Source organism: Mastomys coucha, chromosome X (genome assembly GCF_008632895.1).
Source record: "Mastomys coucha isolate ucsf_1 chromosome X, UCSF_Mcou_1, whole genome shotgun sequence".
Lineage (NCBI taxonomy): Eukaryota > Metazoa > Chordata > Mammalia > Rodentia > Muridae > Mastomys > Mastomys coucha.
Genome location: NC_045030.1, coordinates 147,428,081 through 147,453,313, shown reverse-complemented (window position 1 = coordinate 147,453,313; position 25,233 = coordinate 147,428,081). Strand labels below are relative to the sequence as shown.

General features: G+C 38.5%; 1 protein-coding gene and 2 pseudogenes across 1 annotated transcript; all 3 read right to left on the bottom strand.

The window, feature by feature from the left end:
• Positions 1-455: 455 nt before the first annotated feature.
• LOC116095097 lies at positions 456-3,833 on the bottom strand. Its single transcript, XM_031376623.1, has 3 exons — positions 3,777-3,833; positions 3,216-3,326; positions 456-1,301 (listed from the first exon to the last, which is right to left on the bottom strand). The coding sequence occupies exons 2-3, from the start codon at positions 3,242-3,244 to the stop codon at positions 578-580; spliced, it is 753 nt and encodes a 250-aa protein (XP_031232483.1). The 5' UTR covers positions 3,245-3,326; positions 3,777-3,833; the 3' UTR covers positions 456-577.
• Positions 3,834-9,749: 5,916 nt separating this feature from the next.
• LOC116098967 lies at positions 9,750-16,865 on the bottom strand (annotated as a pseudogene).
• A 2,580-nt stretch (positions 16,866-19,445) lies between these two features.
• Positions 19,446-20,524, bottom strand: LOC116095091 (annotated as a pseudogene).
• Positions 20,525-25,233: the final 4,709 nt, after the last annotated feature.

Sequence of the window (25,233 nt, the reverse complement as noted above, 5' to 3'; positions counted from 1 at the left end):
AGCCCTATTCACCAATGGTTAAAAATAATGTATTCCATTCTGTCACCTGAGAATTTATTGAAGGCATAATATGTCTAGTTTGGGAGTTATATAACAAATGATGTTGTGGTGCTGTTTAAAGTCCTTGCATATGTGTACATGTATAAGAAGGTATTTCATTAGTGGATTTCCATGTTTTTAAAATGGTCTTAGTTGTTAGGATCTGAGCTTCTCCATATAGAGTTATGGTTACCTTTCTTTGTTTAGGCATCAATTTCCTTATGAAATTATTTCACTTGTCACTTGTTTGTTTATTTTTGCAACATGCATTAAAGATGCAAATTTTCCTATTACTGCTTGTCGGCAAAAATCTGAGCACATTATCATAGCCTTTAGAGTTTGGGATATAAATAAATTAAAGAAATAAAAAAGTTAAGAGGTAATGAAGATTAAATAACCTTAAACACAACCTGAGATTGATGCTTGATTTAGAACACATTTATTTAGAATGAGTTGAGGGCTACATGAGTTTCCTGGAGGAATAGGAAATATCTCAAGGAACATTCTCACAGATGCTACAAATGCAGAGTTCCTCACTTTAGATCTTGATTAGTGCTGTTTTGGAAGCACAATTGGCCTTCACAGAACTTTGTAGTTTCAAATACGATATCTCAGAGACAAACATCATCACACCAAAAAGTGACATGATGGATAGCAGGAGACCTAATGGCAACACAGCCGTTAAATGTTTACTTTGTAAGGCTTCTTTCTTAACAGGAAAATCAGGTGGAAAATCAAGAGTGGTTTGGCCATACAGATCTACATAGTGGTTCCAGGTCACAGAAACAAATGTGAATACACTGCTAACAGACAAAATTAAGGAAGAGATCTTGTAGCAATATATCTGCATCTCCACAAATGGGTGTTTCTTGCAACTGATCTTAATGGCCATTGCACTGAAAACCAGAACCAGGGGCATCATCAAAATGGCCCATACCATCAGGTTCTGTGCATACAAAAATTCAGTTGAAATGTTCCAAGTTGAATCAATTGGGGTATGCACCAGGATCGTGGTTAGTGTCCCAGAGATGTTAACATGTTGAGAATAATATACTTCCCACAATCCAAAGGACACAAACTGCACCACATTATTGTCAAATTCCCACAGTCGCCAGCACAAGCTGCTTGCAATGAGTATTTCAAACACAAAAACTGATAAGCTGATAAGGAGGCCACTCAGCTTGTAGATGAACTCCTTCCAACTGTTAAATTTTAAGATGATGTTGAACAAGTATAAAGTCAAGGCAGGGATACAAAGGAATCTGGGAAAACAAAAAGTCACACTTTAAGGAGCACTAAGATCTCATAACCTCTTTTTTTCACATAGTTGAATATAAGTATTCTTTGCATTAGTGTTTAAAATACTTCAAGTAAGGAAAGACAATCCAGCCTCATATAGCTGTCTCCTGAGAGGCTCTGACAGTGCCTGACTAACACAGAAGTAGAGGCTCACAGCCATCCATTGACCTGAGTACAGGGTCCCCAAATGAAGGAGCTGGAGAAAGGACCTAAAGAGCTGAAGGGTTTGCAGCCCCTTAGGATGAACAACAATATGAACTAACTAGTACCCTCAGAGTTCCCAGGGACTAAACCACCAACCAAGTAGTATACATGGTGGGACTGATTGCTCCAGCAGCATGTGTACAGGAGAGGATGGCCAAGTCGGTCATCAATGGGAGGAGAAGCCCTTGGCCCTGTGAAGGTTCTGTGCCCCAGTGTAGGGGAATGCCAGGGCCAGGAAGCAGGAGAGGGTTGGGCGCTGCCAGGAAATCCATAACAATGGAAGGATTGCCATTTACCAGTGGTTTTCTTTGCATACCAGTGTATCTTTCAAATACTAAACTAAGTATTTATTAGCTAAAAATTTTTACACTTGGAATTAATAGTAAGAAAAAAGAATATGTAATGTGACATGCAAGGTGGTATTTTTGTCTTCTATTTTTTTCAGTTACTAAATATAATAAATGAGAGCAACAAGTACAAGAATTGTTGAATATCATTTCTAAATTACATTGCATGGCTATCATATAACCATTGGAAAATGAAGTCTACTGTAAGAACAAGCAAAATAAAAAATGATTCACATGTTATGAAAATGCATGTCCAAATTCCATACATGAAACATTTATAGTCTTATATATGCATATATTCTTTGACACACACATATGCACACAAACATACAAACTTACAAAATGATAGGAACATAAAAGATACCTGCCGAAAGTAACTCTATGTAGATCAAACTAACACTGTAGAATATCACACTTATATATTTTTTCTGAAATCTAAAATTTTTAAATTGGTAAAAATATTTTATATTTATATGACTTTCCAATTCTGTACATATCTGGGACAAGGTTATGCCTCAGTAGAAAAGTGATTTCTGAATGTACAAAAGATCCTGAATTCATTTTTCAGTGCATGAAGAATTGAAATTGATAATTTGCATGTAAATCCTGAGGGCTTGTTGACATTTCCATAATTTACTCCTAATGTACTCATATGTACATTCTCATTGATGACCTCTATTTGATTGTTATATATAAATTAACTATAGCATGTATATCTTTTAGCAGAAGATAAAGGCTCCACATGTATTGTATGCACAAATTCATTTAGATCTGTCCTCAATTCAGACCTTTGGATCTAGTTAGTGTTCATACTCATGGAAAATTATTCCTTGAGAGATGTCATAGGGTACTTGGGAAGAATGCCAAAGGGCTAAATGTTTACAGCTACCACATATGTGGTAAATTTCATTGCCACTGTCTATTCAGAAGTACTGGGGGTACTAAAAACAGGATCTCATTGCTAGAAAATCTTCCCTCCTGGGTACCCACTAATGGACAGTTAAGTGGAATGTGCTTTGTAACTTGGAGAAGAAGCTAGCTGTACCACTTGAAAAGTTATAGCAGAAAGATGTTATTTCAATCAATGTGGGCCTCAGTAATACCCTTCTCACACCTTGTTACTTGTCAAGGCAGATTTGTGGTAGTGGACTACAAGAGCAGTGAGTTTTGATTTACAACTTGACTCAGGTGGAAAATGCTCTGCCACACAAATGTGCTAGTGTAGTAGCATCTAGTTCTGCTCATATTTGAATCCCATGCAATAGATGCATCTGTTTCATACAGACCCAATTTGAAATCCCCCATTTAATTTACTTAAAGTTTTACCTTCGTGTATCAAGAGTAAGGTGATCCATTTGAAAGATGCTGCTATCATAAATATCTTCCAACCAACAGAAAATGTTGAACAGAAATGGAGTCACACAAGAGCTGAATCACCTTCAAGAAAAGAAGTTCTGTTAAGTAGACATTTCACCTCAAAAGAGTGTCTAACCAACCAAGCCTGGCTCACACAACCCTTTACATTTCTATCCTGTACTTTGATTAGGTGGAGACTCAGCCATATATACTTTATGGAAATGAACATATCTGATATTCTTAAACTTCTTATCAGATGCAGGAAATGATTATCTACTTTTTATTGTTAGAAGAATAGAAGTCTAAATCACATACTCAACTTCAGAAAACTACACATGTGTATGGGTCAGCACAAGCTGAAGAACCCTCTTATACAAGTAGGACTTCCTGACACTTGATATTGCCAGATATACATACACAGAAATGTTATCAACAAACTGCTCAATCTTATGTCAGTGGCCTCTGTAGCCCTCTTTATCTTGGGAAATAGGAAGTTATTACTAATAACTACATAAAATATTAAATACTTGCCTCTATATCTTCCTTGAAGTGTAAATGTTAGTGATTACCCAGTGTTAGAGAGTGATTTTAAAATTGCTTACATTTCCATGACAACCAGAGGTAATGGCTCATTATGAGCAATGACTCAGAGTCAAGATACATAGTCTTAAAGGGACAGAGAGGCCTATGTCCTTCTCATATGTGAGAAGGCTTAGGGAAATAAATTATTTCATTTTTAATTTAGCAAGATTAACCATAGAGTGTAATGTGATTACAGATTTCCCCTTTGATATTTTCAAGATCCTTCCTCGCTTGCATAACATTCCAACTTCGTGTTTGTGTGCGTGTGTATGTGTGTGTGTTTGTGTGTGTGTGTGTGTGTGTGTGTGTGTGTGTGTGTGTTCATGTATCCCAAACCATACAAACTCTTAAAACCTAGTTAATTATTTTTGGAACAAACATGAAATTGTTAAATATTCCCTGTCATGGTGTCCTTGTTCTGGAATGTAATAGATGTATTTAATGATTCTCCTTTAGTAAAACTGACTTTCTTTTTCCCAGCAGGCATCAAATGCAAAGAGCTTCTAGGTTAGAAGTAATTCATGTGTTCATTACTTTTTTAAAGTACTGCTATCGTCTGGTGTGAACTTGTGTGCATGTTGTTACAGACTTCTATATCATGAAAAAGGGCATGGTGAACAAGTGTCATTTAGGAGTGAATAAAACAAACTCTTGTACACTATGCTCATTGTTCAGTTGTAGATAAGTTTGTTAATTATCATCTACTCCAAGAAAAAGCTTTTAGAATGTGGATTGAGTAAGGAAGTAATCTACAAGTAAATTAGATTTATATTAAGAGTGATTTTATTTCAATGTTTCTAGATCAGAATATTGGTAGTAGGTTTTCTCTATGGTAATGACATATCTAATATCAGATGCTTGTGCACTTAAGCAGTGTTATTAATGGGTTCTATCTTTAAATATGGACTCTGAGTCCAGTATGAATGTAGAGTGTTACTACCATAACCTTTGTGAAAATTACACCAGAATATCTTCCATGCAGGTCACTAAAGTTCAAGGACTTGCAGCTATGTGGTTTTGCTAGCTGTACTTCTCCTGTAGTAACAATTCCAGTATCTTATACACCATGTTCACTGTCAAAAGAGGTGAAAATGAGTCAAATTAAGAATTTGTGCAGCTTCAGAGACATCTCCAGAAAACCATAACCAATCAAAATGGAGAGTTTTATTGCCCAGGCTCAATGGACATATCTACAAAATTCTCTTGCCTCTAAGGCTTAGAGAATACTGTGGAACATGGAGTGGAAAGATCATAACAGCCAGAGTATCATGCAGTTAATTATGAGATTGTCTTTCTAAGTTATATCAGAAGACAAAAAAAATAAAATCTCACCATCATTACTGTCAAAATAGGAGATGCAGAAGAATGATTCCAAAGAATATGTTAAACCAGGAGGAGACAAACTCATGAGGCCTCAACCCTACAAAATGTATTATAGGTAACTTAGGAAAGCTGAAAATGGGAGAGGTGATGTGATCCAAGAAGGATAGCGGTCTCAAATAGTCAGCCTTGAAAACATTCACACAGGTAGCATCCATTATCAGGACTAAATAGCAATGTGTATTGCCTGTGTGTGTGTATGTGTGTGTGTGTGTGTGTGTGTGTGTGTGTGTGTGTCTGTCTGTCTGTCTGTGTCTCTGTGTCTCTATGTGTCTGTGTGTGTCTGTGTGTGTGTGTGTGTGTGTCTGTGTGTGTCTGTGTGTGTCTGTGTATGTTCTGAAGGAATAAAGATGCAAGGAGCATACGTCAGCATAATAAAGGCAATTTAAAGAAACCCACAACTAATATAAAACTAAATGGAGAAAACCTGTGACTGGAGAAAATGTGATATTCCCTAACAAATGAAATTCAAATAATATCTATTCACAAATCTAGACCTACAGAATGTAACAGAAGAACAACTAAATTCCAAAGAGGCTAAGGACACTCATGAAAACAGAAAAAAATGTTCAAACCAGCATATCTAAATTATTGCAAGAAAACATATACACATGTCAGAAACACACACACACATAGTTGACAGAGAGAGCAGGAAGCAGTGAAACTCACAGACAAATAATATCACACTACCACCATCACCAAAATAAACAAAGACAAAAAAATCACAAATTAAGAATTATTAGCTATTAATATCTCTCTATTCACCAGTAAATCAACACAGGTATCAGAATGTAAATGAAATCATAATCCACTATTCAGTTGCATACAAGAAACAATCACTGGCATGTGGACTGACTTCAAGGACTTTGATTCAACTTTATAAATCAATGTCTCTGGTACTATGCCAATACCATGCTGTTTTGATTAATATTGACTTGTAACACTTTGAAATCTGGAATGACAATACCTCCAGAAATCTTTTTATTGTATTATATTTTTTAGCCATGCTGTGCTTTTTGATTTGCTTTGTTTTAGTTTTCCACATGAAGGTGAGTACTGTACTTTCAAGTTCTGTAAATAATTCTGTTGGAATTTTAATGGGAATAGTACTTTGTTCATAGATTAATTTTGTTAGATGGCCAATGACTTTGAATCCTTCTGATTCATGAACATGGGAGATTATTCCAACTTCAAAAACTTGAAGTTCTTGTCATGCAGGTGATTTATACTCTTGGTTGTAGTTACATCTTGATGTTTTATATTACTTTTGGCCATTATGAAGTATATTGCTTCCATAATTTCTTTCTCAGCTTGTTTAAATGTGGTATCTAGGAGAGATTATGATTTTTGTGAACTAAATTTATATCCAGCCACTGTGTTGAAAGCATTTACCATATAGAGGAGTTCCCTGATAGAATTTTTGTTGTTGCTTATGTATGCTATCTTATCATCTGCAAATAGAGGAAATTTGACTTCTTCCTTTTCAAGTCATACCTCTTTTATCTCCTTTATTTGTCTTATTGCTTTGGCTAGAGCTTCAAGCCTATTGAATAGATAAAGCAAGAGGAGAAAGCCTTTTCTTGATCCTCATTTCAGTGGAATTGCTTTTAACTTTTAGTCATTTAATTTAATTTGGCTATTGGCGTGCTGCATTTTGCCTTTATTATATATATAGGTACATGTCTTGTATCATGTTGCTATAATTTGCAACCCCAAAACACACAATCCAGTTAGCACAATTACAGTCTATGAGTCTAGATTAGGCATATCTAACACTATACTAATTTATTCTCCAGCTATATGATCACTTGCTTCTTGTAGTTTCTCTTGGCCACTTGATTCTGGGTACATCATAGCTTTCTCTTCCTCTTCTCCAGTACTCTCTTCTCCTGTTCTCTTCTCTATCTCCTTTCACTCTCAAACCTCCAGTCCTAGCTTTCCCCTACACTGCAGAATCACAGGCTGTAGCCTTTATTTACCAGTTAAAAGTGTGATAAAAATTTTCCATGAGATCACCTGAGTATGTGATGGATCATCGGGGGTAACCTCTTGAGGAAGCAGAATAAACATCAGAATAGAAACAGCATTAGTACAATAAGAAACATTTCCCCTTTTTGTCCAATTTAAAAGGCTCCTTGTTTTATAGTAACAACCAATATATAGTAGGAATGATTTCATAGCAATCATTAAAACTATTATGCATGAATTACACTTATAATATTAGTCCATTATACTTGGCAACAAGATAAAGACGTTTTTCACCTACCATAACTAAAAGAGTTTATAATTATGTACATCAATACTGCTTGAATTTAATTTGTATTACCATCTTAAATCCATTCTTCTAAATCTGGAACATCTTTTTTAATGTTAACTAACTTAAGTTCAATTACGAGACTATAACTAGTCTTCAAACCCATCAGAGATCTGGGAAAGAATTAAACATTACCTGAATTTTTAGGAAGTACAAAGACATAGCTTCCAAAGCTTATACAAATTGTAGAGACAGCTGACAGCCTGGACAGTCTCTCCAATATTCCTTAAAACATTAAAAAATGTGTCTTCAACTTTCTGTCCCCAAACCTTAAGTGAAGCAGCAGTTACTGAGGACTAGCTTATCCTATATTGGCAGAGTTTAGCAGTTGACTATCGTACACCGAATTTACCCTTTTTTGCACAGCATATTTTCTATAGATGAAATTAAGATAAATTTTTCCAAGTGGCTAATTTGCCATAATTGGAGCAACTCCATATGGAGGCAAAGATGTGCAATATCTTCTCTGAAGTGGGATGGAGATACTGTCAGGAGCAGACATCTAGCAGTTAAAAGTTATTTTAATAAGGAAATAGCATTAAATGCCATATTACATGGATTTCTGATGCTTTTGATGGTTTTCTCAACTTCTTCAAACATTCTTTCAGGTTATTTGTACCTGAATCATCCAATATGGTATCATTCAATATAATGATGATAGTGCATTAAGGAAATTGTTTGTGAATCATCTCCAATGGGTATTGTACAAAATATTGAAACAAGGTAGGGCTATTTAACATTCCTTGTCACAGGACTTTCCAATGATAACTTTTTATTGGACAACTTCTATTCAAGGTAGCTACTGAGAAAGCAAACCATTCCTTATCATGACCATGTAGAGGAATTGTGAAAAAACAATCTTTTAGATAAATCACTATGATAGGCCATTCCTTAGACAACAGTGAAGGCAATGGGATTCCAGACTGCAGAGAATCACTTTCTGAATAAACTTACTAATTGCTGTGACATCTGTCAACATCCTCCATTTGCCAGACTTCTTTTTAATGAAAAATACAGGAGAATTCTATGAGTGGGTGGACTCTATATGCTGAGCCTCCAACTGCTTCACGACTAGCCATTCTAGTGCCTACAGTTTTTCTTCTGTCCTAGATCATTGATCAATCAAAATGGGTGGGTCAATTAACACCTTAGTGATAAGGCTGTTGGTGTTTTATCAGGAGTGGCTCCTTGATGTAAAGCTGAATTTTCATCCCCTGTTGTATCTTATTTATAGACAGCCTTGACAATATGTAACTGTCTTTGATACAAACCATAACTAATTTGATTTTATTACTATGACCCTTACCAGTGTTTTGGCCAGCTTCTGAAGCAGAAGGGATATTAATTTGTGTTTTCCAGTGTTGTAACAGATCCCTTCCCCATAGGTTTATGGCTATATCATCATGTACTGCCTTAATTTTCCTATCTGATCTTCAGTACCCATATGCTTAAGCCATATGGTGCTTTGCTTTATTTGGTATAAAGTCTCAATTCCTTGAAATTGTATGTCTACTTCCTGAAGTGACCCACTTGCAGGCCAAGATTTTGGAGAGATAATAGTGAATCTGCTCCACTGTCCATCATTCCTTTAATTTCAGTATTGTTTAATAATATCCTTAGCTTGGGCCTCTAATGCTCTTTAAAGGTTTTCCAAAATATTTATCTTTGGCCCCTTTTTGGGCTTTTTGAATTGGCTATAGAATTTGGTTCAGCCGTATTATCTGGTCGTAGAACATCAGTTTTCAGAGCAGTGGTGTATAATTGTCCTGAGGAAGAAAACTCTACTTTTTTGGCATTGAGGCCTGTAAGTCGCCCCTCCTGGGAGGTTTTATAATTTTTTGAAAAAGTGTTACACCATGTTTCTGTTGTTGATGCACATTTCCTAGTCAAATGTTGGCTTATGCCACACCTTTAACATATTCTAAGACACATAGGCTCCATTTGGGTATTAATTTGGTTTTCTGTGCAGTTGATTTTGACATGACCCTGTTCACCACAATTATGACTTATTAAATATTCTAGGCCTCTATTAGCAGCTTTTTCTATTATGGTCATATCAGGTGAAGGGGTCTAAAATTATCTGTATATCTAATCCAGTCATCTATTGATGCTGACCTTGCCTCAATGGTCTGATTAATTCATTGCATTCAGCATTCATACTTTCAAAAGCTGCAGACTCAGTGCCTTTCTTGCTGATGGATCCCATATACTCCTTTTTATAGTGGAAGTCAACCTTCGCGAAAAGTCAGGGAATGTTTCCTTTGGAACTTGCATAATTTGAGAGAATGTTTCAAGTCTTTTTCTGTTTCCATGATCTTGTCACAGGCATTCACGTCTACCAAGCAACATAATATCAAGGTTTCTTCATTACATTTGGGCTGCACCTCAGCAACATGACCCTTATGAAGCAGGTGATCTTTACAAATATTTCTACCTCTATTTTGTAGTGCTATCTCTTTCTCCAATTCACTCTACCATGAGAACCACTGTAAATGTGAACCCAGTTCTAATACTGTGTTTGACATATCCTTCCAGTCTTTGGGGATTATTCTATTTTTAATCCCCAAGGCATCAGAATTTGTTTTACAAATGGTGAATACATTCTAAAATTAGTGACACTTTTCTTAAATTTTCTCAGTTCTAACACATCAAGGGGTTGCCATTTGAATTCTTAATAACTCTGTGGAGTTTGATCATCTGCTAATCTCCATTGTATACTAATCAGATGAACTAAAGTTTGTTTTCTAACAACCTTTGGTTAGCTTTCTCTAATTTTATCTTCTGTCTCTACCTAAGTATTTTCCTGAGGCTTCTGTGCTTCTAAGTTCCCTCTGTCTTTGTTTGCATTGCGGGCCAATCTCAGGTAGCCTGCAGTGCAAGCAGTTTGTAAATAATGTCTGGCAGTTCTGTGTCCTTTTTAGTTGTGGGAAATGTGGGAAAGTGAGCACTGAAAGGCTGAATTGGGCAGAGACCTCTGGAACAGATTTGGTTCCTGTGAGAAGGTTTTGGAAAGTTAGCTGCCATTTTGTTCAGCTGTGAAGACTGCTTCACTGGCACTCACACAGCAAACTCCATGGTCCTTCTTTAGCCTCAGGGAAGCTCAACCATGCTGTGGTCCTGGTGCTGCTTAAGTCCCATCTCAGGGCTGGGGTGCTGCCTATGGTTGCCTAGGTTTGCATGGGGCTTTCAGAGGGAGCTTCTCAGTTAATTCTCTGTAGTACCCTTAGACGCCAGTCAGTACTTAATTACTTTCTACCTTGCTGCAGCTTTAGACAACAGCCCTGGTTGTTTATACTTGGGTGGGTGGACTTTATCTCAGGTTAGTTAGGTTCTGAGCCACCACTCTTAAGGAAGCAGAATTTACATCAGACTACAAACACCATCTAGACAAACCACAACACTATTCCTCATCTCTCCAAGATGTTTATCATGAAGGGATTATGGATTTTGATAGAAGTTTTTTCAGCATGTAGAAGATTGTATGTTTTCTTTCTCCTTCCAGATTGTTTATATGATCAATTATATTGATAGGTTTTCCTATGTGAACCATTAATGAATGCCCAGGGAACTATTAATGTCAGCTCCATTCCTACAACCGGTTGCCTAGCCCCTAATTTGCAATTCCCTATCTGGATGACCATGGTGGAATACCCCATGAAAATAGGCCTGTATTTATCATGTATGCATGCCCTGGCCTCACTATGGAGGAAGAGATCATGCATTAGATCTGATCATGAACTGCAACTAACTGAACATGAATTCACTCATCAGAGCCAGAGCCATCCATACCTTCGCAAATATAGTCTCCTTGATGATATGGCTCTTCACCATCATCCCCTGTGATTACTGAATCCAAACCTACTTGTATAACCTCCACAAACTCATTTCCTATCTCTAATGGAAAAGGTCAGGTACTAAATTTATTCATAATGCTTTCCAGATTCTCTCCTGAGAGAGCCATGCAAAATTTCCCTTATCTTCCTTTGGTGACATTGTTCCTTGCTGAGGGCTGGCCAGTCTGGGCCTCCCTCAGTCCACGGGGGAACAGGGTCCTAGTCAGGTCGACAAGGCGTTGGCAGAGAAATAATGGCAGAGACAACATATGGAAGTGCAGAATCTGAGTGTATTTTTCAAAAATGGCACCAGACGTTTACAGTCATTACCAAAGAGAAATGAAAAATCTGGCAGCTCAGCAGTTAGGGTACATCTGAGGCCACCTGAAACACACTGAGTCTATGCAGCCACCTCTTCTGGACAGGCGTTGCACCCCCAGGCCCGAATGCTCTGGGCCCGGGGGTGTTGCAGAGTGCATGAGGCTCGAAGCTTGAATGCAAACTCTGCTGACTGACTTACACTGTCACATACACACACACACACACACACACACACACACACACACACACACACACACACACACACACACACACACACACACACACACACACACACACACACACACACACGCACGCATGCACACGCACGCTTTCTCTCTCAGCTCAAGGTCCTGTCATCCTTAGTAAAACGCCCACTATGCTAATCTTCTGGGTTAGTAGAGACATGTCTTTGGAAGTCTCATTCTTGCTAATTGCTAGGAGTGGCTGAGCTGTCATATGTGACAGAAAATGAGGATTCTACTCAACCTTGCCCTGGGATAAGTCTCCCTTTCTGTAAACTTCAATGCCCTACCCACAATGCCAAAGGCAATTAGTCTGGATGGGTAACATTCTTTATGAAATTCCAAGCCAGGGTTTGGCTAAGATGTTGGAACATTGGTAAAGGTCAGAGCACAATGTCTAATTTTATCTAGCTATTAGTAAATCATATCATGGTGAGCACTTAGCAAGCGAGTTCGCAAGGACATATCTGAGCTACCTCTGAGTTAGGGGATGCCACAAATGAACTCCAAGAGACTAGATTCCTTTGAAGCTTTTGCCTCTGGTCTGTGGCCAAGCTTTTGGGCTCATCACAAGATTTCACTGGAGTGGGCATGGCAGTTCCAGAACTCAGTTTCAGCACTGAGTATTCCCCTTGCCTATTCCAAGGTGAATAGACTCTGAGACATTACTCTGCAAGCCACACATCGCTTACAAATTCATATGATGAGCTGGAAGGCTAAATGCTAGAACTATTCACACAGTCCCAGGTCACATTGTGTTCTCTAATTTCTTAAAATTAACCACAGATGCACATATAGAGGCCTACCTCAACAATTTAGGTCCTAAATATGGATCTATGATGGAAATATCAGTTTGTTTAACCATTGTCACTCTTCCAGACAAGAACTTCTGTCAAGGAGTCTAAAAGCACAATTATCATCTGTGTTTTCTAAAAACTAAACAAGGTATGTCATTTATCCAACAGAAGGCATAGTTCTATGCATGGGAGTGCCTCCAGTACCATATATCCCTGGTGAATTCGATTAAAACTTAGCCCATCTATACCAGATAAGCCCTGTACAGCCTTGATTTTTGTACAAAGATAACATACTGGCTTTCTCTGCTGAACTCTGTACCATACTTACTAGAGTACATACTTCCCCTTACTTCCAAACCTACTTGTATATAGGTAGATGATGTTACACTGAATTGGCCTTGGTGATGCTCTTTTACTTAACATTATTTAATACTCTTCTATGATGTGTTGTGTGTACAGCACTAACCTATAAGTATATCGGTATTTCTTTAAAATTGATTTTATTTCAATCATTCTTGAGTAGAATAATATTAGGGGTTTTCTATGTCTATCTAATATCAAGTTTCTTTCCACTTCAGCATATATTCTCATGGGATGGGCCTCAAATACATTTAAATTATAGTGGTAACAGATAAAATTCATGACGTTATGGAAACAATATATCTCTAAGCAGGACACTATTGTAGGTCTAAGGATGTGCATCTGTTTTATATAGACAATAGGAACTGGTCTAACTTTCATTAGCATGCATACAAATCAATAGGGTATGAGGCTTGTATTTGGAATGTGATCTATGTCTTCATGCTCAGGAACAAAAGAAATATTGTACTTGACAAGACAGACATAACATCAAGTTGTGGAAAATCATGAATAGCATTGAAAGACGATAATGTTCCTTTCCTTTTTTTTTTTTTCAGGAAGCATACTGTTTATGGAACTTTATTCACCAATGCCTCAAAATAATGTAACCTAATCCTGTCAGCTGGGATTTTAAGGGAGGAATAATATGTCTAGTTTGGGAGGTATCATGCCCATAATGTTGTGACACTGTTTTAATTCCTTGCAAATGTGTACATATTTAAGGAGGTTCTACATTCTTGGTTTTCTATAAGGTTTTTTAAAAAGGCCTTTGTTATTGGTTATACCTGGGGTTCTCCACACAGGAATGTTTGTACTGTTCTTTGTATAGGTGTCAAATTCTTTATGAAAAAAGTCTCCTAGCACTTATTTTGTTTATCTTTGAAACATACATTTCATTACAGAAGTACATTTGCCTAATATTGCTTGTTTGCAAAATCTGAACATATTATCATAGGCTTAAGAGTTTGGGACATGAAAAGTATTTAAAGAAAGGAAGGAGTTAAGTGATATTGTGGGAACTGAGTAAACAGGGACATCTCAGAAAAACACTGGGAGGCCAGGAATCTCAGTCAAGCTTAATAAGATAAGCTCAGGAACTTTGGGAAGATGGCAGAACTCTCCAGAAGGGAGAAGATAATTAACATTCCTCAGATCACAGGGTGAGAACCAAACTGAGGTTAGGGACAAGTTCTGCAGGGTAGACCTTTGCCTACCATCCAACAAGGGAAGTCCTTGACACCTCATTCCCTGAAGACCAATCATTTTAAAAAGTCACACTGTTTTGCCAAGCACATTTTGTCTAATGGCTGCTGCCCTGTAAATTGTATAAAAGCTCACTGAATAAGCTGTGTGGGGTCGCCTCCTCCCTTTAGGGTCTGGGATGGCCCCAGTGCACTGGAACATTAAAAATCCTCTTGCTTTTTGCATTGATCAGGCTCCTTGTGATTCACTCAGGAGATCTCTGGTAAGCTAAGGCTTGACAGGTTCTTACATTATAGAGAATGAAGTAATCTTAAACACACTCTGAGAATCAATTGATGTTTGATATAGAACAAATTTATTTAGAACAAGTTGACGACTACATGAGTTACCTGTAGGAATAGGAAACTTCTCAAGAAGCATTCTCACAAATGTTGAAAGAGCAGAAGGCATCACATTAGACCTCAAGAAAGCATGGTGGATAACAAGAGGCCTAATGGCAACACAGCCATGGAATGTTTACTTCATAAGGCTTCTTTCTTTCTTTTCTAATTAATTCATTAATTTATTTTTACACTCCATATTTTATTTCTGCCCCTGCCAACCCTCCTACTGCTCCACATCCCATACCTCCTCCCCACACTCATGTCTCCATGTGGATGTCCTCACCCCCCCATGCCACCTGACCTCTAAACTCTCTGGGGCCTCCAGGCTCTTAAGGGTTAGGTGCATCATCTCTGAATAAACACAGACCCAACAGTCCTCTACTGTGTGTGTGTTGGTGGACTTATATCAGCTGGTGAATGGTGCCTGTTTTGTGGTCCAGTATTTCAGAGATCTCCGGGGTCCAGATTAATTGAGACTGCTGGTCTTCCTACAGGATCAACCTCCTTCTCAGCTTCTTTCAGTCTTTCCCTAATTCAACAACAGGGGTCAGTGCTGCTTCTATCCATTGGTAGGGTGCAACTATCTGCCTCTGACTCTTTCAGCTGCTTGTCGGGTCTTCCGGACAGCAGTCATGCTAGATCCCTTTGTGTGAGCACTCCATAGCCTCAGTAATAGTGTCAGGCCTTAGGATCTACTCTTGAGTTGGATCCCCCTTTGGACTTGTCACTGGAACATCTTTTCCTCAGGCTCCTCTCCACTTCCATCCCTGTAATTCTTTCAAACAAGAACAATTTTGGGTCAGAGTTGTGACTATGGAATGCCCCCCGTCACTCATTTGATGTCCTATCTTCCTGCTGTGCGTGGACTCTATAAGTTCCCTCTCCCTACTGTCAGACATTTCATCTAAGGTCCCTTCCTTTGAGTCCTGAGTGTCTCTCTCACCTCCAAGGTCTCTGGTGCATTCTGGAGGGTTCCCCCAAACTCCTACTTCCCAAGGTTGCCTGTTTCCATTCTTTCTGCTAGCCAGCAGGCCTTCAGTCCTTTTCCCTCACCCAATACCAAATCAGGTTCTGCTCTCCCAACCCACTGCCTCTTCCCATCCACTTTCCCTCCTGATTCCCTTCTTCCCTCCCCACTTGTGATTGCTTTCTTCTCCTTCCCAAGTGGGACTGTGGCATCCTCATTGGGCACTTCAGCTTGTTGACCTTTTTGAGTTCTGTGGACTGTATCTTGGGTATTCTGTACTATTTTTGGCTAGTATCCACTTATTAGTAAGTATATACGATGCATGTCCTTTTGGGTCTGAATTACCTCACTTAGGATGATATTTCCTTGTTCTATCCATTTGCCTGCAGAACTCAGGATGTCCTCTTCTTAATAGATGAGTAGTATTCCATTGTGTAAATGAACTACATTTTCTGTATCCATTCCTCTGTTGTTCAACATCTGGGTTGTTTCCAGCTTTTGGCTATCACAAATAAGGCCGCTATGAACATAGTGGACCTGTGGCATGGTAGGGCATCTTTTGAGTATATTCCCAAGAGTGGTACAGCTGGGTCTTCAGGTAGATCTATTTCCAAAACAGGAAAATCAGGTGGAAAATCAAGAGTAGTTTAGCCATGAAGATCTACCATGTAGTTCCAGGTCACAAAACCAAATGTGAACATGCTACTAACAGACAAAATTAAGGAAGAGATATTGTAGCAATATATCTGCATCTCCACAAACGGGTGTTTCTTGCAACTGATATTAATGGCCATTGCACTAAACATCAGAACTATGGGCTTCATCAAAATGGCCCATACTATCAGGTTCTGTGCACACAAAAATTCAGGTGAAATGTTCCAATTTGAATCAATAGGAGTGTACAGCAGCATCTTGGTTAGTGTCCCAGATATGTTTAACTGTTGAGGGTAATATACTTCCCACACTCCAAAGGACACAAACTTCATAACATTGTTATCAAATTCCCATAGGCACCAGCATAAGCTTCTTGCAATGAGTATTTCAAACATGAAAGCTAATAAGCTGCTAAGGAGGCCATTCTGCTTGTAGATGTACTCCTTCCCACTGATAAATCTGAAGATAGCATTGAGCAAGTATAAAGTCAAGTTAGTGACACAAAGAATACACAAAATAGTCACTGTAAATGGAACACTAAGTTCACATACACCATTGAGTCCTGGGAACCTCTCCCATCCCATGTATCTGGGACTACATATTTGTTAACCCTGCTCCCATCCTATGCAGATGCATATTTCTATTCAGTCTCCTGGCCCTCTGAGTTGCTCTTATGTTTCCTTGCATACCTGATCCTGGCCTTCCTTCTCCTACTCCTCCTCTCTCCCATCCATGTCTCTCCCACCTTCTACCTCCAATGATTATATTGCTCTGCCTTCTAATTGGGATTGACACATTCTCATGTAGGTCTTGCTTTCTGTTAATCTTTTTTAAGAGTAGTGCTTATATCGTGTGTATTCTGTACATTTTGGCTGATATCCACTTATCAGTGAGTATATACCATGCATGGCACTTTTGGTCTGGGTTACTGAACTCAGAAGGATATTTTCTAGTTCCATCCATTTGCCTGAAAAATTTGTAATGTCCTTGTTTTTAATAGCTGAATAGTATTTCATTATGTAAATGAACCACATTTTTGTATTCATCTTTCAGTTGAGGGACATCTCTGGTTGTTTAGAGTTTCTGGATACTATGAATAATGCTGCTGTGAAAATAGTAGAACATGTTTCCTCGTAGTATTGTGGAACATCTTTGGAGTATATGCTCAGGGGCCGTATATCTGTGTCTTCAATTAGAAATATTTTCAATTTTATAAGGAACCACCAGAATGTTTTCCTCAGCTGTTGTAGCAATTTGCAATTCCACCAGCAATGGAAGAGTGTTCTTCTTTCTCCAGATCATTGCCAGTAGGTGCTGTCACTTGAATTTTGTGATCTTAGCCATTCTAATTGGTGTAAGTTGGAATATCAGTGTCATTTATGATTTGTATTTCCCTGATGTATAAGATGTGGTTCATTTCTTTAAGTGCCTCTTACCATGCAAGGTTCCTTTGTTAAGAATTCTCTGTTTAGCTCTGTATCCCATTTTTAACTGTTTTAATTTGGATTTTTGGAATCTAGCTTCTCTAGTTCTTTATAAATTGTGGATATTATCCCTCTGTGTGATGTAGGGTTAGTCAACGTATTTTCCCAATCTGCAGGTTGCTGTTTTGTCCTATTGATAGTGCCCTTTGCCTTACAGAAGCTTTTAATGAGGTTCCTTGTGTCAGTTTTTGATCTTAGAGCCTGACCCATTGGTATTCTGTTCAAGAAATATCCCCTGTTCCAATGTATTCAAGGCTATTTCATATGTTCCCTTCTATTATTTTCAGTTTATCAGGTTTCATGTTGAGGTTCCTCATCACTTGGACTTGTGCTTAATACAAAATGAAAAATATGAAAGAATTTGCATTCTTTGACATGCAGTCATCCAGTTAGACCACCATCATTTGTTAGGGATGCTTTCTTTTTTCAACTGTATGGTTTTGGCTTTTTTGTCAAAGATCAAATGTACACAGGTGTGTGGGTTTATTTCGGGTTCTTCCATTCTTTTCCATTGATATACCTGTTTGTCTCTGTACCAATATCATGTGTTTTTATCACATTTGCTCTGTAGTACAACTTAAGGTAAAGAACAGTAATTCCTCCAGAAATTCTTTTATTTTTCAGAATTTTTTCACTCTCCTGGGATTTTTGTTTTTCCATATGAAGTTGAGAATTATTCTTTCCATCTTTGTGAAGAACTGTGTTGGTACTATGGTGGGAATGTCATTGAATCTGTAGATTGCTTCTGTTAAGATGTGCCATTGGCCAGACCAGCCTTGGCTCCTTAACCCATGGGAGAAATAGGGTCCTGGTACTTAGGCTGGCAAGAAGTCGGCAGATTGACAAACAGACACAACACAAGGGAGTGTTGGATCTGAGTGTACTTTTTCAAAATAGACATTAGACATTTTTTAATTAACAGACCATAGCAAATACTTTATTACAAATAATTAAATCTCTCCACATCTCAAACAGTACCAAACAGCATTTTGTAATTTCACTAGATAGCACAGTAGTCATTCAATGCTAGAAGTAAGGACAGAATTAAACTTGCAACTCCTGACCTGGTATCCTTTCCCCACATCACCCAACTGTGTGCAACAAGCATCTCATCTCAAAACTTTTCTGTTTCAAATTTTAAGTGCAGGAAGTTGAGAGGGATAAAATCCAGTGAAAACACATTAATGTCAATTCAACATAAAAAAAAACAAAACAAAATTTAAATTAGTTGTCTTCAGGAAAGAGGGAAAGGACTGCATTGGGTTGAGTCAAAACTATGGCAGGGTTCTTTGCTATACATGCCATGTTGTACTCTGGAAACTATCTGTCATATTTGAAAACAAAGTAGCTTTTGTGGATTTTGGTATTATAAACCTGTGGTTTAATATTACCCAAATTTAATTTAAAGCATCTTTCCAAACCAAACAAACTGTAAAACCTTAAAGGCAAACATCCCTTAAGGAGGAAGTCACTTGTTATAAAACTGTTAGGACACTCAAGCAAGGCCCCACTTGAGATTCGTCAGCATGAACTTGAGCACTTTTGTCCACTGCTCCTCGAAGTTAAACTGGGTTTTGATGGAATAGGGGCCGCCACTGCCTCTGGTGTCTTCAATCTTGCCTTTCTCCACGTCCATCCTGTATGGAAGACAAAATCGAGTCTCTCCTTTTCCACCTCTTCTTTGAACTGCTGCACACAGTCCAGAAAAGCTACCATTGCATGGTCAAACTTGTTGTCCTAGAAAAACCGCAAACTCCCAGAACAGTATAATGGCAACTCCTTAGATTTGTCTGTCAGAGACTCCAGATATGAATGACTTCCATAGGGAACAAGTTGGTACCTCTGAAATTTCAGACCCATCTTATTGCCCAAAGCATGGAGTAGCAACACTGTCTGGCCCCAGGCAGCATTGATTTCATTCCATTCCACAGGAACACTGGGCAAGCGACCCAGTCTGAAATTATTGATTGTGCCAAATTGTCCACTGTGCCAGATATGGAAGGTGGCATTGAAGACATTGGTCTTCTTGAGCTTGTCCAGCTGCATCTGGGCATATCACATCTGGTTCTCTACACTCTTGAGCTCATCACCCAGCTCCAGCTGCTGCCTTTTAAATTCACTATATTCCCGCTGGTACTGAGCTTCCTCCTGGTCCAGTCTCTCTGCCTCAGCCTGGACCTTCTCCAGGTTCTCTGCCACCACCTTGAGGTTTTTTCCCACGTCTTCCAGCTCTTGGATCAGCCTCTCCTGCTCCAAGGCCAGCTCCTTCAGCTCCCTCTGTAGCTGCTCACTGTCATCCTCATTCATTTGCTCCAGGATCTCCAAACAGCGTTTGTAGTTCTGACATTCATTTTCAGTGACATTGAGCTGAGTGTCCAGCTGGTCTAACAGAGTATCTGTGCACTCCTCACATAGTGGGTGATCCACATCTGTCTGGCCCGACATGATGTCAAAAAGGTCTCCAGTGACCTTGAGTCTCCGGCTGAGGTTCTCCATGGTGCCACCATCAGATGCTTCCCCGAATAGAGTGAAGCTGTTAGCACTTTCTGTAGACATCATCCTGACTGGGGGAACGAATCTTCCAGAGACACCATCTTGGCGAGCTTCAATAAATGACTCCTGTGAGCTCTTGGATGGTGACCCGGTCCAAGATCTTGAAGCTCGTGTCCAGTTTCAGAGGCTGGCTACAGCGCTGGCACACAAAGCTCACCTGCATGGTGTTGCTCGATGCCTTAGACCCCTCCATGCCTCAGGACCCCGGAGCCCACCACCCGGGCTCGTTCTACCGCGGGGGCACAGTGGCCTCGTGTCTGTCCCAGAGCGAGACACCCCCCGACAGCAGATTTCTATGGTCATTACAAAAGAGAAAGAAGAGTCAGGAAGTGTAACATTCAAGGTACATCGAGGTCATCTGAAATACAATGGGTCTAAAGCCGCAGCTGCCTCCTCTGGACAGGCACTGCACCCTGGGGCTCAGAGCACTTGAGGGAGAGGCTTGAGCGCCTGCCTCACAGTACACTAGGCTCAGAGTCCAGCCCATTCTTAGTAAAATACCCAACTATGCTAATCTTCTGGGGTAGCAGAGATATGCCCCAGAGGTCCCATTCTTCTAATTCCTGGGAGTGGCTTAGCTGCGATTCTAATGTGGTCTGCATTACGACTGAAATGTGGACCCAAGTTGAACTTGCCCTGGGATTACCAACTCCCACTCTGCAAACTTCAGTGCAGGACCGCCTTCATTATCTTCCTAACAATGCCAGAGGCGATTAGTCTGAATGGGTAACATTCTTTATGAAACTCCAAGTCGGGTTCAGTTCAGGATATTAGAACATTGGTGAAGGTCAGAAAGAACATCAAATTTTTGCTTAGCTATTAGTAAATCATACCTTGGGTCACCTCTATATCTAATAGAAAAAGAAAGCACGCAAGACCTTCCATGACTATTGCAAGGAAAAATCTGGACGACATCTGATTTAGGGAATGCCGAAAGGCTCCAAGAGACTAGCCTCTTTAAAGCTTTTAGCCTCATGAACTGCTGTCATGAAGACTCCACTGGAGTGGGTGTGGCAAAGATGGCCATTTTTACTATGTTAAAACTACCAATCCATGAGCATGGGATACCTTTTCATCCTCTGAGGTCTTGTTCAATTTCTTTCTTTGGGAACTTGAAGCTCTTTTTATATATACTTTTCACTTGATTGGTTAGAGTTACATCAAGATATTTTATATTATTTCTTTCTATTGTTAAAAGGGTATTGCTTCCCTAATTTCTTTCTCATCCAATTTATCATTTTTATAAAGGAAGGCTACTGATTTGTTTGAGTTAATTTTATATTATTCCACTTTGATGAAGTTGTTTGTCAAATGTAGGATAACTCTGTTAGAATTACTGGGGTCATTTATGTATACTGCCAAGTCTGGGTTAGCCCTGGTGGAAACATAATAACATGGAGCCTGCCCCTGAGAAAGTTCCCAGATGTGAGCCTCCAAAAGATATGGAGCCTGATTATAGAAAGAGGGACAAGGTCCCTGCCCCTAGGACAAGGCCCAGGTATGAACCATCATTAATATTAATGGCTACTGTTGGAATATGGCTTATTTGTGTAATAGAGAATTCTCTGTTTAGCTCTGTACCCCATTTTTAATTATTTGGCTTTTTGTAATCTAACTTCTTTAGTTCTTTATATATTATGGATATTATCCCTCTGTAAATATTTTCACATTTTTCCTAGGAATGGTCTTCCTGTTAATATTTAATATTCTATTTCTCCAGGAGAAATAGAAACAGCAGGAGTTCAATAGGTGAAGGCCTGGCTAATGTCTCAGCAAAATGGTAAATGCTTGGACCTTCAGGACAGCCTTTAATTATTTGGGAAAGATCTCTAGATACATAAGATCAAAAATATACAATTTCTCAGCGGGGCAATGGTGGTGCAAGCCTTTAATCCCAGCACTTGGGAGGCAGAAAAAGTCAGATTTCTGAGTTTGAGGACAGCATGGTTTACAGAGTGAGTTCTAGGACAGCCAGGGCAATACAGAGAAACCCTGTCTCAAAAAACCAAATATATATATATATATTATTTCTGAACTATGCAAAATGTAAGGATGTAATATGAATTGTGAAAGATTTCCACAAATCTAAAGGAACAAAGGCAGATTCATTAATGATCCAGCTTGACTGAGGCAAGCACATACAATGGCAGTAGACTCCTGAGTTCAAGATCACCCTGGGACACAACAAGCATAAGCCCAAGTATGGTAGAAATAGTAATTTCTGAGCAGGGACTCACCCAACTATTATCGTTTGTGCTCTTGGGTGGTCTCTTGGGGTCTGGATTACATCTGTCCAAGACCTTCTGTATTTTAGTGTCTTTCTTGAGAAGTCTGGAATAATTATTATAGGTCTGATATAATAATGGCTTTTTTCCCTTACAGTTTTAAATATTCTTTCTTTATTCTGTACATTTAGTGTTTTGATTATTATATGGTGGGAGAATTTTCTTATCTGCTCCAATATGTTTGGTGTTCTGTAGACTTCTTGTATGCTTATGACCATCTCTTTCTTTATGGTAAGGAAGTTTTTCTTCTATGGTTTTTCAGAAGATGTGTCCTGGCCCTTTGAACTGGGAATCTTCACTCTCTTCTATCCCTATTATTCTTAGGTTTGGTCTTTTCATGGTATCCCAATTTTCTTGGAAGTTTTGGGTGAGGAACCTTCTCCATTTTCTATTTTCTTTTGCTGATGTGTCAATATCTTCCACAGTATCTTCTATGCCTGGGATTCTTTTTACCATGTCTTCCATTCTGTTGGTAATGCTTGCATCTGTAGCTCCTGATCTCTTTCCTAGATTATCTATCTCCAGGGTTGATTCCATTTGTGTTGTCTTTACTGTTTCTATTTCTAATTTTAGGTCTTGGACCATTATGCTCAATTCCTTCATCTGTTTGTTTGTATTTTCCTGTATTTCTTTAAGGAATGGATTCATTTCTTCTTTAAAGGCTTCTATCAGTTTGCCTGTATTTTCCTGTATTTCTTTAAGAGAGTTATTTATATCCCCCTTAAATCCCTCTATCATCTCAATAAGATGGAATTTTAGGTCAGAATCTTGTTCTTCCTGTGTATTAGGGTAGCCAGGACTTATTGTGGTAGGAGAACTGTGTTCTGATGGTACCAAGTTATATTAGATTCTGTTGCTTACATTCTTGGGCTTACTTTTATCCACTAGTTATCTCTGATGTTAATTGGCCTGAGTGTCTCAGAATGGAGTAGTCCTCCTTGGAGGCAGTCAAAGTTGTGTGACCTGAATTAGAGCAGCCTCATGGGAGGCAGGAAGTTCTGACTCCATTTAGGCCAGGACTCTTCTGTCCATGGTTAGAGCAAGACTCCTGTGTCCCTGTGTCCATGTGTTTCTGGTTAGGAAAGACTACCTTGGAGATGGGCTGGCTTTGGGTTCTTGCGGAAGGCATGTTGATCAGCCATGGGTTTAGGTGAAGATGCAGATGAGAAGGATGATGGAGCTTGGATCTGGATAGATCAGGTATCTGCTAGGTTAGGTGGGGGGTCCCTGGAAGTGTGAGTATTAGGTAGTATTGATCAATGTATGTGAACATTTGTCAACTTAATTACAAATGCATCACTACTAATATTTCTTTTCTAATGCACCCTGTAACTTATCTGTTACTCTCTTTTTTTTCTTTTTGTAAGCTTTTAATGCATTATGATGAGAAAAGTTACATGATTTCAATTTATCTGAATTTGTTAACATTTAAAAACGTATTTTAATTAAATAGAATTGAAACATATTCTTGTTTCCCTTTTGTACCACCGCTCCTCCCATAGACCCCCCTTCAATACCTACATTATCTTTTTTGTCATATTCCTTAAAATTTTAAAATATTATAACAATAAAAATAAGTATTATAAAACTTTTTTGATATAAAACAACAATCAATTCAACAGTCTTATGTAGATGTTTGTCTACAGCAATAGTGAAAATACATTTTTCTCAATATAAATTTTAAATAACTCCAAACATATTAGCTGTATACTTAAAAATAATACAGCACTACTAGTATTTTCTTAAATGAACATAAATATATAAAGTCTTTTTGTTTGTTTTGTATTTAGTAGAGTTTAAAATCTTGGCTCTTACTGTGGTACAAGCCCAAAATAAAAACAATTTTTACACATTGGGTTTCATTGTAATAAGGCTGTATTTCAATGACCCTCACATCACCAAGGGATTTTACCTCCATCGTAGCAAAGCTGAGAGTTGATAGTTCTGCTGCACTAAGAAATGAATTGTAGGAATGATTTTTGGATACAGACTTCCTACTATGGTCAAAGCTATTTGACTGGAGTGAGTGACTTTATACTCAGGCCACAGAGAACAGGTTGCATTCATTTAAGAAATGGTGTAGGTATTAAGATAGTCTATCCATAAAGTCATTCGCCAACTGTTTCAATGAACAATGGTTCTGCTTGGAGGGTGGCACAGACGTTAGGTGAGGGTAAGAATTTGGTTCATTAGCTGTGATAATTTGGAAAAGCATTCATCTCAGAGAAAGAGTAACTTATAAAGTCCTCTTCTTCAAACTTGATACAAGTTTTACAAATGTCAAGCAAAGCAATCAGTCTCACTTTTTGTTGTTCTCTTACAAGCCAACTCCCTAATTAATCGTCTATGTTTCTTTTGGGTATATAAATACATTTGAAATATATAAGCTGTTTTGAAAACCATAGTGTAGTGTAAAAACATGAAATAAACAATACTACATATAGAGAGGCTGAGACAGGAGAAGCAAGATTTCAAGACCCTTATGTTGTACACAGCAAGACACTGTCACAAACAACAAGCTGACAGTGTATATAGATTGTACAATGTTGGTCCTATTTCTCTAATTACCAAATTAGAGAGATCATTGGATGACAATCAACAAATTTCCAATTACTCATATAATTGGATTT

Bases quoted from the DNA above. Each gene is read 5' to 3' on its own strand.
- LOC116095097 (XM_031376623.1), bottom strand. From the start codon at position 3,244: ATGGATCACCTTACTCTTGATACACGAAG. The intron at 1,302-3,215 runs GTAAAACTTTAA...TTGTTTTCCCAG, and splicing joins CTTACTCTTGATACACGAAG to ATTCCTTTGTATCCCTGCCT.